We start from the raw sequence: 18,649 nt of genomic DNA, 5'->3' as shown, positions 1-18,649 counted from the left end.
GACACAGTAGCTGCGTGTCAAGCAGCTTTGTCGACTCAGGGACCTGCAATTAGTGCCCATTTTGCCCCTGAATAAGTTCTGGCCCATGAGCATCTTCTGGGACCATGACCATCTCCTTCCCACTTGGCAGCTTCTGGAGACCTCAGGTGTAGGCCTTCAGGCCTTTTTCCAGGTGTAAAATAATGGCATTGCTTCCTTCACAGAGCTGATTCTACCTGCCTGAATATTTTTCCTATCACATCAAATGTAATTTAATTAAAATACAATATGCTAGCATGGAAGTGAACCCCCAAATAATTTCAGATTATTGTCTTCTAGAAACAGAGAAATAGTTTCACCAGCAGGAAAAAAAACTGCATCAAAACTATTGGTAATTACTGAAGGTCATTCACTTCCTTTGTTCTTAGTTTAGTGCAAATGCAGTAAGTATTTGTTGGTATCTAATTTAACCATTAATTCAGTCTTACATTCTTCACAGAGAGAGAAACTTTTTTTTTTTTAATAGCAGCACATATAAATGCAGTATTACATTCACTAGGAGATGTTTTAAATGTTTTATTATACATTTTTTCACAAAAATTTCAGCAATTTTTTTCCTCCAAAATGGTAGTATACTTGATTCAAAAAGTTTTAGTAGTGTTATTTTATAAATTCAAGATTTATCTTGAAATTTAAGGCCCAAATTCAGCAAAGCACATGAGTATATATGTAAGAACCATCAAAGCCATAAATTTTTTTATCCTTGGACGATGGTGCACGTATATATTTATGTTACTATTTTTCTTAACAGTTTATTTCAGTGCACAGATCAGTCTAACTACAGAAAAGGTGGTTCTTTTCTGCTTTTCTTTTTTAGTAAAGTAATACAAGATTATATAATGGCTCCTGAATAAAAATACCTTTACATATTTATAACAATGCTTACATTATAAAGAAAATTATTATGTATATTTATGTACTGAGTGTGGTTCTTGCTTGAAATTTTTCACTGCCTCATTTGCTACGCAACAGCATTCAGCAATAAAAAATAAAGCATTACTGATATCCATGCAGTAGAAACAAATGAGTTTCTATGTAAAAACAGAAATCAGAAATATAGAATGTTATGTAAACATTCTTCAGCCTCGTGTTCTTAGCATTGTGTTTATTGATTCTTCAAGTAATACTTTAATAATTTTGATAGATGTCCTCTAGAAGCTGGCCTGACACCTCCAGTATTACAGCATACTTTAAAAAGGCCTTTTCTGCCAAATATTTTTTTTCAGCAGCAGGTCCAGCCAAAGTAGCTTCTGCTTGTTTCTCCTCTTAGCCGTGTCACTTGTGCTGGGTCTGCAGCACTCCTCTGCTGTGCCATTCATTCCAGCTGTTTCAAAAGAAGCAGCTGATAACCTGTATCAGGGAATTAGTTATTTTTTAACCCTGGTACAGTTGCTGTACTGTGTGACCCTAAAAGCCCTTTGGGTATCTCAGGGGCAGAAATAAGCAGTGTGGTGCACAGGCTGATTAAAGCCATAGTGCCTCTGAAAGAAATAGTTATTGTACTGTATCTCCAGAGAGACAAATGTAATACTTCAGCTGCTTCCAGAGTTACCAAAAGCTCTCAAGGATTACCTTGTTAGAGTATTATATGAGGATGAGAGGATCTGATTCAATGAGATACAGTCAATAGAAAATGAAGACCTTAAGGGAAGAGCCTTTTTCAGATTAAGTCTAACTGACATAAATGTAACAAACAGGGAACAACTATTAAAATGAAAAGTTCAGCCCTTTTTTTTCAACGTGGTGTTTGAAAGATACCACCTTCTAAAGCATAAAAATCCCTTGGTGTTTCTAGGCAACTTCAGTTATGTGGTCAAATTCCCATGATGTTAGTTGTCACCAGTCAGTGGCTTTTACATGAGGTGCTAAGCTTTGGTCTTGGATGGTTTGCTGTTCCAGAAGTGCAAGTACTAACTTTAGTCATACATTTCTCTATTACAAAAAGGATATGTTGGGCATCAAGTAAATTGAGATTTAAGTATCCATAATAAATCGGTTTCATTGTGCCGTATCGGGTAGTTTTTAATAGCTGCTTATGAAGAATTAAAAAGGTTAGAATTCTGCTCTCTACTCTTTCAGAAACCTCATTCATCAACGTGACCAAAGATATACCAGATAAAACAACTCCTCTGCCTTAATCACTAGAGCCCCAATTCAGCCAAGAACTTAACCATGCGCACAGCTTTAATTACCTGAAGCACCGAAGTCAGTAGGGATTACATGCTTAAAACGGTACATGAGCTTAAGTGCTTTCCTGAGTAAGGTCCTAGAAAAGCCATTATTTTAAAGCACATATGATAAAACCAGCACATCATAGGACTTAAAAGAGAAAATAAATGTTTTTAATTCTTTTTTCTTTCTTCTTGTTTTGTAGGGGCACACATTTGTTCCTGTGGTGATTTATAGCTACCAATAATCTTCCACAGTGGTTGCCTTATCTACTATTCTGGCATCTTCTGCTCTTGTTAGTAAACAGAAGAGAACTATTAAACACAAAGCCAAGTACTCTTAATCTCAAGAGAGAGACTTCGTACAATATGTTCTGTACAAAACTGAAAGACTTGAAGATCACAGGGGAATGTCCTTTCTCCTCACTCACTCAAAGTCACATTACTGAGGAACATGACAAGGACTGCACAGAAAACAGCTCTAGAGCAGCTTTGCCCATCTGCAAAGAAGTCCATGAAAAAGATGCTCAAGGAAACCTTCCACAAAGGAAAACAAGCAGAAGTAGGGTGTACCTGCACACATTAACTGAAAGCATCTGCAAACTAATCTTTCCTGAGGTAAATAGATACTGCATAATAATAATACTACTTTAATAGCATTTAATTATAAATATTAAAAAAGCATTTTATGCCAGCCTTTAGATGTAAGCCTGTAGAAAGTTGTTCTGACTTCAAATTTTGTGTTCTTATCTAGTTCTGCATAGCTTAAAACTTCATTTCATCCTCTTCGATTCCTTCTGGGTACAATTTTGCCACAGTTTCGTACACACCATCCCTTCCACTGTATTTCCCTATATTTTTGCCTTGTATGCAACCTTCCACTGATCATTTTAATTGTTCCTTTTAAATCCATGCGTTTCCGTAGCAATTTTTTTACATAGAGATACAATTAGAGAAACTCTGCCGTGTTACCTAATTATGTAAATTATGTGGTCATCTCATCAATTCACCTAACTGAATCCATACTGCTAAGTACAGTAGTCATTATCATAAAAAAATTAAAATAGCTGTTTTCATCTGCTATGATGCTAACCTCCTGCCATGCTATTTTTAAAAACATTACTGTCTGTGTTTACCACAAAGGTATTCTTATTCTCTGCTCAACTCAGCTGAAAACAGATCTTTAAACGTGTAAAGGAAAGGACTTTCAACTCAAGAATGAACTGGCAAAGCACCCTTTTTATGGTGTCATGATCACTGTGTTGCTTTTCTAGTGTATAGTTGTTGGTGGGATTTTTAATGAAGTAACTGGTACTTTTTTTCTTTAAAGAGTTGTATAAATGTATGCAACTGCCTATTATATAATCATGATAGGCTGGTTCATCAGCTGGGACAAAATCTTGGTAAAGTCAAGGATATTATGACCAGGTACCCCAGGAGCTACTGAAGTTCAAGGTTATTGTCACTGCTATTTACAGTTCTTCAGTCATATTCACTGGAACTTTGTCCAAGTATAGTAGTCTGTTCTCATGCTGATTTGGGATCAAGACCTAAGCATCTTCCCAATCCCGGTTCTCCATAGAAGGGTTTTGTTTGTTTAAAAACATATTTCTCATTGCTTAGATACTTTATAGTGCCTTACTTAACCATCAGCAACTAACATAATCTTCTTTCCAATTGGAAACTCAAAAACAGGGGGCCGCATCATGACCCCGACTGATTCATGAACTCCTCATGAAAACAGTGAGTTGTGCATGGAAGTCCAGGATACAGTGCATCCAGAATAACTTTTGATCAAATTTGAGATATAATGTAGTGCGTGTGATTGTTTCATTTGCTTATTTGGGTGTTTACAGAAATATAGAGAAAGTTGTTTGGAGATAAGTAATTAATTGGATGGCGTTCCACTTACTGTACCAGTTTATATACAGATGTAAGTTATATTGTGTTCATATACATGGTAGAACAGTTATTCAATTTAGATTTTTGCTTGGAAAAAGTCTCCAGAATATATTGCCTTTCTTTCACATGGTGTTTTCTTCAGGTGTGCAGACTTTCCTTTTGAAAATGCAAAAAGTAGAAGATGCAGTAGAAAACACTAGTTTCTTCAGGGAATGAGAACCAAAGAAAAGCCAGACCACAGCAAGCCTCACAGCCAAATTCTATCATCATGGCAGTATAGTACTATTCTATGACCCTGTCTTTACGGGAAGTTTGGGTTTCGAATGATCAGAGACTGCATACATAAGTCAGCTTTACTGGCCCCAACAATTTGAAATACGCATGTTTGGGAAGTGTTGTTCTATAGGAACTACAGAAAGGATATGGAACCATGGGATTGAGGTAAATTAAAAGTAAATCTTCATGATACTCTAAAGGGTCTTTTATTACGGAACCCTTTTACGAAGGTTATCTACAGTGACTAGATTTTCATCTGGAGGATATTTGGGTTTGCAGAATACATAGCCAAAATTCTTCTTTTTCTACAAATATCAAATACATGGTTCTAACATTGTCTTGAAATGCTATAGTCTTGAAAACAGAAAAGGAGGTAATCTGAAGCACAGAATGCTATATTGATCTTTTACAGCTGCATTTGAAACTCTGTTACCTTTTGCAACTTCAATCTTGACACTTCTGAAAATAGCCCTGAAAAAAAATTTAACTCTTAATATTCCAAGAAAAGTTACTAGATAGAAAAGCCACTTTTTACTGTTTTGCTCTGGGCAGAATGCAGAATAAAACTGGCTTTTTCTGTTAGGAGAATATATTTTAAACTGAAAAGACTTCTTTCTATATTTTGCATCCATGATACAGTGGGTTTTTTGGGGGGCGATGTGTAATAACAGAAAGTTGGGTTAGTTATATTTATTTCTTAGCAGCTCTGTCTTTATTGCCATCTGACAAATTGGAGGTAAATCACATTATATTTAAAATGCACAACCACTGGCACACATGAGCTAAGGGGCTTAATTATAGTGGTACAGGAGCTGAAGACATCAACATAAACTAAATCCCAAACACAGAAGTGACATGCTGTTTCTAAAAACTATACCATCTTGAAAAAAGATGTTAGTCCCAAGGACAGTGAAGTAATTCTTCTCTTTACAAAAATGTTATTCTTATGATTAAATTTTCATCAATGACATTTTGATCAACATACATACCTTTTCTTCTTCCCCAGTTTGAAAGGCTAAATCTTGCACTTCAGAGAACACTTGCAAAACACAGAATAAAAGAAACCAGGTATGTATGTGTAATGGGTTTGCAACTAACTTCACAGCAAAAATGTTTTGCCGACATAAGGACTGGGGTGGTGACTGGGAATCAGGACTTCTGGAATCTGTTTTCAATTATCTTGTCAAATTAGTGTGTAGCATTTCATGTAATGTAAGTTAATAACGATTTCATCTATTTTAAATATTCACAAATATTTACAAAGTTGACTTAATGGGCAAATTTAGTAAAGAGGCAAGGACTTTGTTTAAAATGAGCAAGTGTTTTGGAGGAACTCGGACTACTCAGGCATAGGTGGAAAGATAGATATGGTTGTATATGGATCTAGCCCAGTGTTTCTGAGATCCCAGGAATATAATTTTAAATGCAAACGATTAGTATTATACAAAAAAATTTGGCTTCTGATACAGTGAACAATCATACGCTACAGATACTGACATACATGTTTTCACTGGGCTCACTTGGCTTCTGGTTTCTGTTTCTGAGGAACTCAGCTTGATTTTTCAGCACGCCTTAGTACTAATCCAATATTAATTGTAGGGAGTGAGAATTTCTTAGTGTCTCATTATACATTGAGGATTCAATTTATTGAATGCATCTGAAAAAATAAGCCCCTCAGTTTAAATCTCCTTCCAAAAGTGGAGAAAAATAACGAAGTTGGAAACGACACTGTGGCTCACCTTGATAAGAATAGATAATTACAATGTATCTTTTAAACTATACTTGATATTTTCAGAGCACTTTACATGCATTGACTGAATCAAAGATAGCTGGTCAGATGTGCATTGCAATTGCTGACTGGCGTATTGATATGAATATTTTCCCTATCTTTAATTATGTGTTGCTTCCCAGAGTATTAGATTGAAACAAAAAATTGTTATGCTATTCTGAATGATGTAATAATGCCAATGTAAAACAGATCTAAATGTCTGTATTGCTTTTGGATATAAAATTATCTAAGATATTTCAAGTGAAGAAATTCAGAAAGCATGCATCAAAAGCTTATTGCTTATATGGAGGTTAGTCTAAGCTACATGTCCTTCTCATCATTTTGGGTCTGACATTCAGGCTGACTTTTATTGACCTCAGAGGGCTGCAGTTTTGTGTCACAGAATCTGGATTACTACTAATGAACAAGTAATTTCGAAGTTAATAGTTGTTACTGGTATTTCCTCTCAAAACAGAAATACTGTCTCACCTCTTTTGAATTTAATGCAATGTAATTCCAATAAATGCTTGAATATAAATTCCAATCGTATTTTACACTATGTTATGAAATATAGTTATGGCTTCAAGCAAAAAACCCAAACCAAACAAAAAACAGGACTGTTGCAACCTAAGAGTTTTTAATCAATGACAGTCTATAGCATTTGGCCTCAATCCATAATATGAGCTCAGACCACTAAAACTTTAATTTATCACAAATGCAGAGGATAATCTAAGATTCTACCAAGACCCTATTTTGAATTAATGCAAAACTGCCTATTTGATCAGCAAAACTTGGTCTATACACATTAAAGACAGGGTACGTAACTTCTGTTACTTACTATTTTTACCATGTTTATCTTGATTTTTCAGGGGTTTTATTTATATTTTTATGATCTTTACAGAAAAACTGGGGATAGAGAAGATTTTGAAAAAATAATCAGTGATCATGCTAATGCAGCAGGTAATGTAAGCTTGTTTAATAATAGATATACATAAAAATATATAGATTGTATGTAAGTTATATATATAAAATAATGTATGTATATATAAATTAGTCTTGTTACTAAGAAATAATTTTCTCCATGTAAGGGCTGCAGTGATGCTGACAACGCAGAGCCTAAACTGTGATCTCTGCAACTAACAGTTCAGAGTGTCAAAATTTGAGCTTAAAGAGATGAGTTTCTCAAGTCTGAGCTGTCATAGGATCATCCACCCCTAAGATCCGACATCTAGAGGGAGTTGTAACATACATTCAGTAATAAGTTACAGTTTTATACTCATGAAAAAATGTTTGATCCTTTTCATCTTCTGAAGGACTGTAGTCTGTCAGAAGAGAATTGCTGTAATTTGCAATACGGAACTCTTTGGCTACATCTGTAATAGTAATTAATAGTAAATGTAATTAACTTTTCCAGGAACTGAAATGTGGTCTTCTGTACACTTGAACTGTTAAGCTGGTCCTGGCACACAGTTGGCCTGTGACAGATAACACTTTTCCAAATGATTCCCAGTAACAGTTGGGGCGTTGGAACATTCCCAACAGTCAGTCTGCATGCAGCTATCCCATTAAAACAAATTTACCAGCAAAGGTGTGAGCTGTTCTGTGCCAATTAGCCTCAGTGCCCTGGAATATTCCTAGGGTCATTTAATTTATTGGATCAGGCATAGTACTTATATCTGCATGTGTGCACAGATCCTATTTTATTCTTACCTTTTATTCTTATTTTAGGTTTTTAAATTCTTACTTTATTTCTTTATATCAGGCTAAGGGAATTGGGTTAAATCCTGTGCCAAAACGTGCATTCGTTCCGTCTACATCTCTACAAAGAACACTGAGTCTTGGATCTTTCCAAACTACAACCTATTGTCTCCCTGTTTTCTAGGCAACACGAGTATGTCTTTGGTTACAGTAGGACTCCTAAATGAGAGGGCCCTCAGGTGTCAGTGCTGGATCAGGGAAGGGTATTGCTAATTTGATTTGGTCTAGCATGAAAAAAAGTGGAGGTTAGCCTGAGATTCAGCATGATGAGTGACTAAAATGTGGTTCCATGCAGGTGTTCCCGTGGAGTCTCTACGGGAATCTCTTGGTGAAGAGCTATTCAAAATATGCTATGAAGAGGATGAACACATATTAGGGGTTATTGGAGGAACCCTTAAGGACTTCTTGAACAGTTTCACTACTCTGCTGAAGCAGAGTGGCCACAGCCAAGAAGCAGGAAAAAAGGACAGACTTGAAGACGCCTCCATATTATGCCTGGAGAAAGATCAGGACTTCCTAAATGTGTATTATTTCTTTCCTAAGAAAATCACGAGTCTTATTCTATCTGGTATTATTAAAGCAGCAGCTCATATTTTGTATGAAACTGAGGTGGAAGTGATGCTCATGCCTCCTTGTTTCCATAATGACTGCACTGAGTTTGCTAATCAGCCTTATTTGCTGTACTCTATACAAGTCAAAAGTGCAAAACCTTCCTTATCTCCATGTAAACCACAGTCTTCACTTGTGATTCCTGCCTCTGTGTTCTGTAAGACTTTCCCGTTTCATTTTATGTTTGACAAGGATATGTCGGTTCTTCAAATTGGAAATGGGATAAGAAGACTTTTGACCAGGAGAGAATTTCAAGCTAAGCCCAATTTTGAAGAGTATTTTGAAATTCTTACCCCCAAAGTAAGCTGCACTTTTAGTGGAATAATGACAATGCTAAATATGCAGTTTACTGTACGAGTTAGAAGATGGGATTATACTGATATGAAATCATCCATGGTAAGAGACTTTTTATAACCATTACTTACGTGAGGAATTTGTTTTCTTCAGATAGAGTTAAAATAGCCACAAAACATGGTGCACTTTGCGTTGTCTACCTCTCAACATATAATACAACTGAATAATAATCATATATTGAGGGCACTCTAATGTAATTCAGATTCTGAAGCCAATATTCAGTCAAAACTCTGCTTTAGGACTTTTACACAAGTAAAATCTGTCTGTTAACTTGATTTTATTAAAAAAATAATAATTTGAAATATTGAGATAAACTCAGTAAATTGAGATAAAGCCAATGACATGCCATACTGCTGAGAATAAGGGCATCTCCAACACAAAGGCAGTGGCAGGGAAAGCTTTACCAAAGTGCCCCTCAGTCATCTGGAAACAACAGCTCTAGGATTTGGGGAAAGAAGTAGACATTTCCTGTGCGCATTCAGCCTTTGGTATCTTTGGTATTTTGGTATCTTTGATATTCTGATGTTTTCATGAGATGCAATCGCCAAAGGTCCCGCTTAGTTTCAGATGATGGGATTACTTATTATCTTTGCTGAAGCTGGGTCTGTGGCAAATGACCTGGGACATTAAAAAACATTGAATATTCAATGACTGTTTTTATTCATCACTGGCCCCAGCTGAATTCCAGCTTATATACACCTGAGGCACTCCAGGATGAATTGCCAGTTCAGACTCAACACTCCAAGAACTTAAATGAAGAAAGGTAATAAAGGTTTCACCCAGTTATTAATGAAGTGGGAAAAAATGTAGCACTGATTAGCTACTTCATCTCAGATCTGCACTAGGCAACAGTTTAATGATTACAAGGGGTAGTAGACTCTGCTTTGCTTTTGCATGTACTTACATATGCAAATGTCTATTAGCAAATAACAGGTTTTCTTCAAAAAATAGTCTTTCAAAGCAACGTTAAGCAGATCTCTGCAGCACCTTGCACATTACACAACTGAATACAGAAGGGACATAAAAACACTTCACACAAAATATTTTGCTTTTTTAGATCATTAAAATGGGATATTTCTGCCATTTATGCCTTTAATTTTAAATTGCAGTGAGTACTGAACATCCTATGATAAAATTGAAGCAGATTTTCTCACTTTATCTTACAAAGAAAGTGGTGCATGAACCATTAGAGTTATTAGCAGAAATTCATAGGCCACTATAGTCAGTAACATTTTATCAATAGATGAAAATGCACAAAATTTTTCTTTTTGTTTTTCTTTTCTTCCTAAGCCAAAATTGATACTGACACTCAGACATAATTAGGTGTTTATCCTGAAGTTGTGGTCTAACTTTTGTACCAGAAGGCTCAAGCAAAATAAACTTACTTGATGGCTCTATGATTTAGCACCCCATGTTTTCTCTTAAGCCACTAAATGAAAATGTAAGGACTATGGACCAGTCTGATTTTCCTACGTTTCAGCAAAATGTATTTCCTCTAAGACTTCTTGCTTCTAAACCATTGCCGTGCATGTTTTGCATGAATTCTTGTTTCTTTAACTATTTCAGGTAATGGATCTTAAAGGCCAAATGATCTATATTTTTGAATCCAGTGCCATCCTATTCTTGGGATCTCCTTGTGTGGATAGACTAGAAGATTTTACAGGACGTGGATTGTACCTCTCAGATATTCCCATTCACAATGCATTGAGAGATGTTGTTCTGATAGGAGAGCAGGCCAGAGCTCAGGATGGGCTGAAGAAGAGGTTAGGAAAGCTAAAAGCAACCCTTGAGCAGGCCCATCAAGCACTTGAAGAAGAAAAGAAGAAGACCGTAGATCTTCTGTTTTCAATTTTTCCTGGAGAGGTTGCTCAGCAGCTGTGGCAGGGACAAGTTGTGCAAGCCAAGAAATTTAATAATGTCACAATGCTTTTCTCTGACATTGTTGGATTCACTGCCATCTGTTCCCAATGCTCACCTATGCAGGTTATCACCATGCTTAATGAGCTTTATACGCGCTTTGATTACCAATGTGGAGAGCTGGATGTCTACAAGGTACACAATTTATTGCATTTCTGTGGGGTTCTGGGGCAGGAAAGGAAATGAAGACTAAATGGGACAGAGGATAATAGCAGTCCAAAAATTATTTTGCCCTAAACCTTCATTATAAGAAAGACATATTAAGATAAATCACAAAACAAACAAAAAAAATCAACAGAATCAGCTGTTCATGCAGCCAAGAGAGAAACTCATCAAAACTTAGAAGTTAATTTTAAAAATAAATTTCAATGACAGTGCTGTGAATCTGGAGTAAATAATAGGTGTTTGATGTAGCTCTGGGTGCTTGAGAGCAGGTGAGCAAGGAAAAGTACTTTAGCATCATGCCCAGCAATAAATACACGTTGTGCAGTTTTTCCTTTTGAATGATACTGCAGGATTTGCCCAGGACTTAAATAATTTAGCAGGACAAATCAGACTCAGTCAATATGTAGGTACAATTTTTACTGAAGCCACAGACTATTCCTTTATATGTCAAACAGTCTAACAGCAAGGAACAAATATGCCTGTTTTAGGTTGAGACTATTGGAGATGCCTACTGTGTCGCTGGAGGTTTACACAAAGAAAGTGAAACACATGCTGTTCAAATAGCATTGATGGCCCTGAAGATGATGGAGCTGTCAGATGAGGTGGTGTCTCCCCATGGAGAGCCTATCAAGGTCATATATTTTTTTATATTTTATATGGTTAAAGTGGGCATTTTTGTTTGTTTAGTTGCTTTTGGGGATTTTGTCTCAAGGAAATTTCACATCATTGCATTAACTCAGATAAGTTGGGGAATCAAGTGTGTATGGTTGGAGAAGCTGACCTTTTTAGTTCTGTGAATGAGAGTTTTGTGGCAAGGTAAAGATGAAACAGAGATCTGAAAATCAACCCAAAAGACTTAAATGCAGTGAAATCAACCGGTGCACACTGACATGCTGCAGTTTTTGTCTCAGTAGCAATAAATTTGTCAGTGGCATGGAATATTCTGTTACTGTTTTCTAATGAGGAGGCTAATACTCTCTCAAAATTAGACCCAATAAGAACACCTAAGTCTTTTGAGGTAACAGGTATAAATATGATTCATCAAAGACATGTTCTGATTGCAGTAATCCACGCATCTTTAAAGGATTCTGTTGCTGTTCTTGTTTTACAGTCAGATACTGAGCCACTAACATAAGATAATGGTGTTAATGCTTCAAAGCAACTGTTAGATTCAGTGGTAGTTATATTTATGGCTTCCTTTCAGTGAGGACTTACACATGTACTGAACTTTTCATGTAGGTTTACCTCTCACTGAGAAAAAAAGAGAAACGCCTGTGTGCATGACAAATGATGTGGACCTTTTATTAAGTTCAAATGTCCTGGAATGGGGCCCTATTATTTTTAATACACGTGTCTCAGTTCATTATGTCTTTCATTGGCTCATTTTTCACATTTATCTGTTCATTTGTTCCTTTAGAAAACTTCAGACTTCTTTGATTTTAGATTAAGCAATATTTGTATTCCAAGAGAAAGAAAATGGTTATTAAGAGGATTACATGCTCCACATTTATCACAGAGAACAGCAGTATTATATTATAAATAAATGTCGTTCTTTTAATATTTCACAATATCAAATTAAATTACAATTAAAAAATCTGGAAACATCTTTACAATATTATAACGTTTATAATTTCCACGCAAAATGCTACCTCTATAATTTTGAATGAAGAATGCTATTACATTTTAAAGAGTAATTTTAAAATAGGGAGAAAAAAATTGTATTGTATAAGTACCTACTAGAAGCTTCTTAGAAGAAAACAGAATCTTTCTATTTTTAATGAAAGCATGCATCTATTTTAATGAAATGCTTCATGAAAGCATTGGCTGTTTTGCAAAGCAACAAATACGTCACACAGTCTACTGTCATGTTGTATATCAATTGTCAAAGAAAAAGGCGTGCCTGCAAACTGCTGACCTTAAATGAGACATATATCGATATACGTATTTCAGCCATCTTTGCTATGTGGATGGATTTTGCTTTTGTTGCAGGCTTTTCTGCTTTTCCACTCAAAATTAGAAATTGTCATTCTTCATAATGATATGATATTCTCTTGATATGTAAAGAGTAGCACACATAGTAGATATGCAAGCTTCCCGACATCATGTGTCAGAGTGTTATTCTGAAGAAAACATGTCTACGTATGTATAATGCACATAAGAAAAAGGACAAATCTCCAAAAAAAAAAGGAACATAGAAAGCAGCACCAGCTAAGCAAAACTCAAAAATCTGAGTATGAGTTACAAAGAAGAGGTATCAAAATGTTTCAACTGCTGTATACTTTGATTAATTATCAAAATTCTGTACTTTGGGATTGGGATTTACTCTGTGTGCGACCTTGTCAATAGAGTTCAGTTGGAACTACAGGGTATACGTATTGTCTTTGCTATTCCCTAAGACTTGTCTTCAGACCTTAACAGCAAAGCAAGTATTATTCATTAACTGTCACCAGTCTAACAACATTGTGTCATGTAATTCCTCCCAGGAAAGTATCCAAGTGTCATAGTAACTCCTGCTGATGTTTCTAGATCAATTTACTGCCACAGAGACCAGCGTTATCACAGTCATATCAGATGAAGGATTACTTACTATAAATGCAAAGCAAGGTAAACTTCAGCTAGTTTCCTCTCCACGAGCAGTGATGACTGGAATACAAACATTTTAAGGAGACTGTACTAACTCAATTTATATTAGTAGCTCATTGTTTCTTTTTTTTTAATAGAGGAAGAATTTATAAAACTTACTTTAACCATTTTATTTTATCTAATAATGCTGTTTTCTGTCTTTTATTGAAAGATGCGTATTGGCCTTCATTCTGGATCTGTCTTTGCTGGAGTTGTTGGGGTTAAAATGCCTCGTTATTGCCTTTTTGGAAATAATGTAACCCTTGCCAACAAGTTTGAATCTTGCAGTATACCTAGAAAAATAAATGTCAGCCCAACAACTTACAGGTACAGTGCTTCATATCTGTAAAATGTCCACCTGAAGTAGTTACTGTAATAGTTCATTATCTTCCTGTTCTTTTTTTCTTCCCCTCTGAAGTACTTCTGTCTATTTTTCTTCTTCTCTTTTTATCTGACTGCTCATGAATGCACCATGGTTATTTTTAGTCAGAATGCAACCAGCAGCAGCAAGAAAAAAGGTGGAACAGAACAGCTGATATTTATTTTTCAGATGTTACATTTAAAATAAATGGACTGTCTGGCCCAAATTTGCTTCTTATCCTGCAGCTGTATACCTCTTGCCATATAGTTGGCTCCTCTTTGAGCTATGTGGCTTTCAGTGTGAACTGGATGCCAAACTGGCTGCAGGTGCCCTTGAAAATAACCTAACTGAAGAATTGTTAAACACCACCCTACACATCTTCATTCTCGTTTGCTTAGAGAAGATGAATGAATAGGTTGCAATGAATCAGCCATGCCAGTGTTCAGTTTATACAGGTCTTGATCCCAACTCAGTTTAATCCTTTTAGTATGGAACTTAGGCTGTACTATTTATCCACTCAGATCAGACATTTTTAGTAATGTGTACTACATGATTATGCAGACAGCTAGCAGGTTCTCCCATGGGAAATAAAGCATCTTTCTTTTGTCCTCCAAACCTAATACTCTCTTTGTATTATTATCTGTTTAGTTGTACTTAAAAATCACCTTGCAACATGTTCACGGCCAAGTAATAGTGGCTTACAGGTGCCAGGCAAAATAATAGGAAACTGTTTTGAATTTGATGGTAACAACAGTCTACATCTGAACTGCAAGTCCAGGTCTGAATTTTATGCCACTGAGCTGATAGAGACTATTGTTTCTTCCAGAGTGGCCAAAAGTTTTGTAACAATGAACTGTAGAGAGTGAATCTACTAGTAGAAAGTGATATGTCTGGCTGGGTAAAATAACAAGAAATACGGATGTAAATTATTTTTTCCTTTTAAGCAAGCTCTGCTACCCTCACTGGAGCCTGGACTGCCAGTTGTTCCTACTCAGATTGTACCCACTGCCGCGTATCTGATAATGCCTTGTGGCGAGGTTCTGTGTCCGATGTCAGACGGAGAATTTGGCACAGGATCCTTGACACCCCTGCAGCATGTGCTATGTACTTACAGGGTGCGAAGCTTTAGATTATCTTGTATAGGTGGTTTAGATAAAAGTAGCACAGGTATTAGGGCACACATTAAGTAACCTTTTCAATCATGCACTCTAAACAAATACAGAGACAGCATTAGCATCGCCAGTGCTTATGTATGTCACAATAACAGTGCTAGCCAAAAGTTTTTTTTTTTCCATATCCATATGTAAAATCATTTTGAATGATACTGACTACAGTCTTAAAACCATTAGACACTTCGTTCACGCAAGACTTGCCTATAACTTGTGGCATAAGTAGGTTTCTGCATAGCTGTGTATTCATCTCAAGAGAATATCTGAATGGCTATAGTGTTGGAGAAAAAAGAGAATTAATTCTCTGAGTGCCTAGAAAATAGGCTATTTGGTTAGGGTAAAGGCTAAACTATTGTTATTATCGTTGTGGTATGTTTGGGTTTTTCCCTTAGCGAGTGACCTGTTAACCTCCTTTTTGTTTAGTGTTTTTTTCTTTTTGATTCATACACAGATTCTAGACATATATTGATAACATTATGTCACCTTGCACAACTCCTGTATATTGCAATAATTGTTTCGAAGCTTAGATACCAGTCACCAGTATTTATCTCTACAGATTAGCACTCTGTGCTTCAGATATAGAAGACCACTGGGTTTAGTGAACGCATGTGTGAAAAAGCAAAATTACTAGAATTGGTAAGAGGATCTCCATAGTTCAGTTAATAAGCTTTTCAGTATTTCATTAGTTGAAACATTAATTATGGTGCCAGTTTCATGTGCAAATCTGAGCTACCTTTCAGTACTAAATAATTTTTGAAAATATTTACAACAAATATAGCACCTATGTGCAAAACATTGACAAGACAAAAAAAGAGAGGTGATGCTCCTGTTTGTGCTGGTGCACAAGTTAATAGGTTATCAAGGTTACCAAATAAACAGTATTTTTTTTAGTATTTTCAGTAAATAACATATAAATATTAAATTAGATTCTGCCCTACTACATTCTGCCCTGCCGTACATGAAGAATTATTGAATGTCTGCACTTGTAGTAACAATTAGTGACTGATTCATTTTTAATCCAGATGATTCATTTTTGTTCTAGGTTGTTAAAGGAATATCCAGGTTTTGTGTTCACACCTCGCTCAAGAGAAGAGCTTCCACCAAATTTTCCCAGTGATATCCCTGGAATTTGCTATTTTCTAGATGCTTATACTCAAGGAACAAACTCACAGACTTGGTTTCAAAAGAGAGATTTGGGCGATGGCAATGCCAATTTTTTGGGCGAGGAGACGGGAATAGACTAAATTGTACATTCACAAGTGTATAGAATAAATTTATAAATATTTTGATTTTTTTGTATAAATTGGAAATTTTTAAAAATGTATGAAACATGAAAGCACTTTAGATTGTTAACACCTGAAAGCCAGTATTAAAATTTCAGGAAGTATGTCACTGACTACTTTTTATTTTTCCTTTGCATAAGGAACATAGTCACTAAAATAATGTTGCAACTTCACTGTTGAAAATGCTACTAAAATCTACATTTTCCCTGTGGTAATTTGTAAGTGCTACGTAACAACTCTCTCAGTTCTCTCTGTGCTGAGAATTCTAGATGTATTGTACGTGCAGTGTGTCAGGAAATGTAATGTGCAAGTGATGCGGCCACATGCAGTGTTGTGAGCTGGTGCTTATCAATGATTATTAAAATATATTTTCTTAGTGATTCCATAAAGAAAATATCCATTAAAATATTGTCATTGCTATCACATACTCCTTCCAGTGCATCATTTGGGCCCCATCCTAGAAGCTGCTGACCATCTTCTAACACTGACTGGAGTCAATGTGTTGAGGGTGCTCAGCATCTTCTGGATCAGGCTGTTAATTGTAGCTAATACACATATACATAGCAGAGTTTGCTGCTTACTGTTTCATGAACTTTATTTTGTGTATAAAATGAATATAGATTAAAACACTGTATAATCACATACTAAAGTCTCTGTAATCATCAAACAATATTTTAGTTCTTGGGTTTTTAAAATACTTTGCAAAAAATAATATCCACTTGCTATTATGTATTAGAGCAATAAATGTTTTCTTTTTGTTGTCATTTAAATTTGAAATGTTTTAAAAGAAGTGTAATAAAACATGCTTTGGAGTGTTTGCTTAGAAAGGAACTTCCAGTCAGACTGTCTAAAATGGAACAGAAGCACACCGGTTTAAAGCTATGATCCTTATTCAGGGACAGCAATGTGGGTATGACATGTTATTGAAATGCCTATAGTACACTTGCTTTAAAGTTGCCAGGGGATCTACAGGTGAACAGAAATGCTTTAAAACATATGAACGCATATACAAAGTATTAATATTACTACAGTACAAGCTTTTCTATTGTGGATGGTGGAACAGGAGTGGAGAACTCTCAAGGGTCTGCCTCTAGGACTGGCAGAATGGAGTTAGTTACGAGTCCTAAGTTTAGGATTCTGCCTCTCTAACTAGCAGATCCATCTACATAGAAATTTCTCTGTGCCGCACAGTTTGATCCCAGGTGCAGGCTGGAGAACTGCACTGCTTACACACATACAAATATTTCCAGTAGTATCAGATATTATTAGTTATTATTCTAACCTCTTAAACTCTTGGGTTTTGGCATATCAAGCCATAAAAGTCTTTCTTTAAGCTACTTGCCACTGAATCAGATTTTGCTCTCTGAATATGTACAGGGAGCAATTACATTAGACTACGGTGCCATTCTGTTCATTTTCTGAACTTGACTGGTTCATTCTGAAGCTCGATACACTGTTTTATCCTACTATTTTGCAGTAGAAACTCATACAGAACATGTACCCTCAGAGTCTTGAGAAAAACCCTTATAAGGGACTAGCACTAAGAACATTTTAAAAGCATATTTTAATTCAGATTTCCTGTAAGCAGCATTTGAACAAAACTTGAAACATTGAATCCTTCTATTGCTTGAGGTCTCCTCTATCCATCCAAGGTGCTTAGAAATAATTCTGTGACACAAAAATGGAACCTGAAAGTCTCTCTCTCTCTCTTTACACATCTCTCTTGCACATGCCGGATATATACATGCACATATACAAGCATACATATTTGTAACATTTTTAACAGCAGTGTTTCAAGGAAACAAGAACTATGCAAATCTTGGCGACTGATCTTTGCAATATTATTTTGGTCAGAAAATTCTGTTCTATTAACATAAATACCCAGAGGCTAGTAGCAGTCCCATGTGGGTGCTCCCGGATTTAAAAATGTGGGAGTATTTGACTACTAACTCTTCAGTAGGCTCATGATATTAAGCCAGTAATGACTGAAGTCAGTAGGAATCTGTCCATCCCTGTCATCTGTTGAATGTTAAAAAACAAATAGGCTTTTAAAAAAGATTTCTTTCTCCATATCTGCCAAATGGGAAGGACTCTTAGGAGTGAATTTCCTTTTGTCCCTAGGAAAGAACTATTGCTGGACTGGATTATGGCCATTCTCAAAGCTAGATAAATCTGTCATTTCGTAGGATGTTCATCATGGCAGTTCCTGACACCTTCCTAAGTGTATTGCTGTAAAATAAAATGTGCCCTAGGCCAAA

General features: G+C 35.9%; 1 protein-coding gene across 1 annotated transcript; it reads left to right on the top strand.

The window, feature by feature from the left end:
* Positions 1-2,413: 2,413 nt before the first annotated feature.
* On the top strand, positions 2,414-17,218 carry GUCY1A3 (guanylate cyclase 1, soluble, alpha 3). Its single transcript, XM_009582162.1, has 8 exons — positions 2,414-2,825; positions 5,392-5,453; positions 7,055-7,113; positions 8,207-8,916; positions 10,441-10,926; positions 11,445-11,588; positions 13,751-13,905; positions 16,151-17,218. Exons 1-8 carry the CDS (start codon positions 2,577-2,579, stop codon positions 16,350-16,352), a joined length of 2,067 nt encoding a protein of 688 aa, XP_009580457.1. The 5' UTR covers positions 2,414-2,576; the 3' UTR covers positions 16,353-17,218.
* Positions 17,219-18,649: the final 1,431 nt, after the last annotated feature.

The sequence above is a fragment of the Fulmarus glacialis genome, unplaced genomic scaffold (assembly GCF_000690835.1).
Source record: "Fulmarus glacialis isolate BGI_N327 unplaced genomic scaffold, ASM69083v1 scaffold37997, whole genome shotgun sequence".
NCBI lineage: Eukaryota > Metazoa > Chordata > Aves > Procellariiformes > Procellariidae > Fulmarus > Fulmarus glacialis.
Note: the sequence above shows the minus strand (reverse complement) of the source record. Positions and strands in the feature narration are given on the sequence as shown.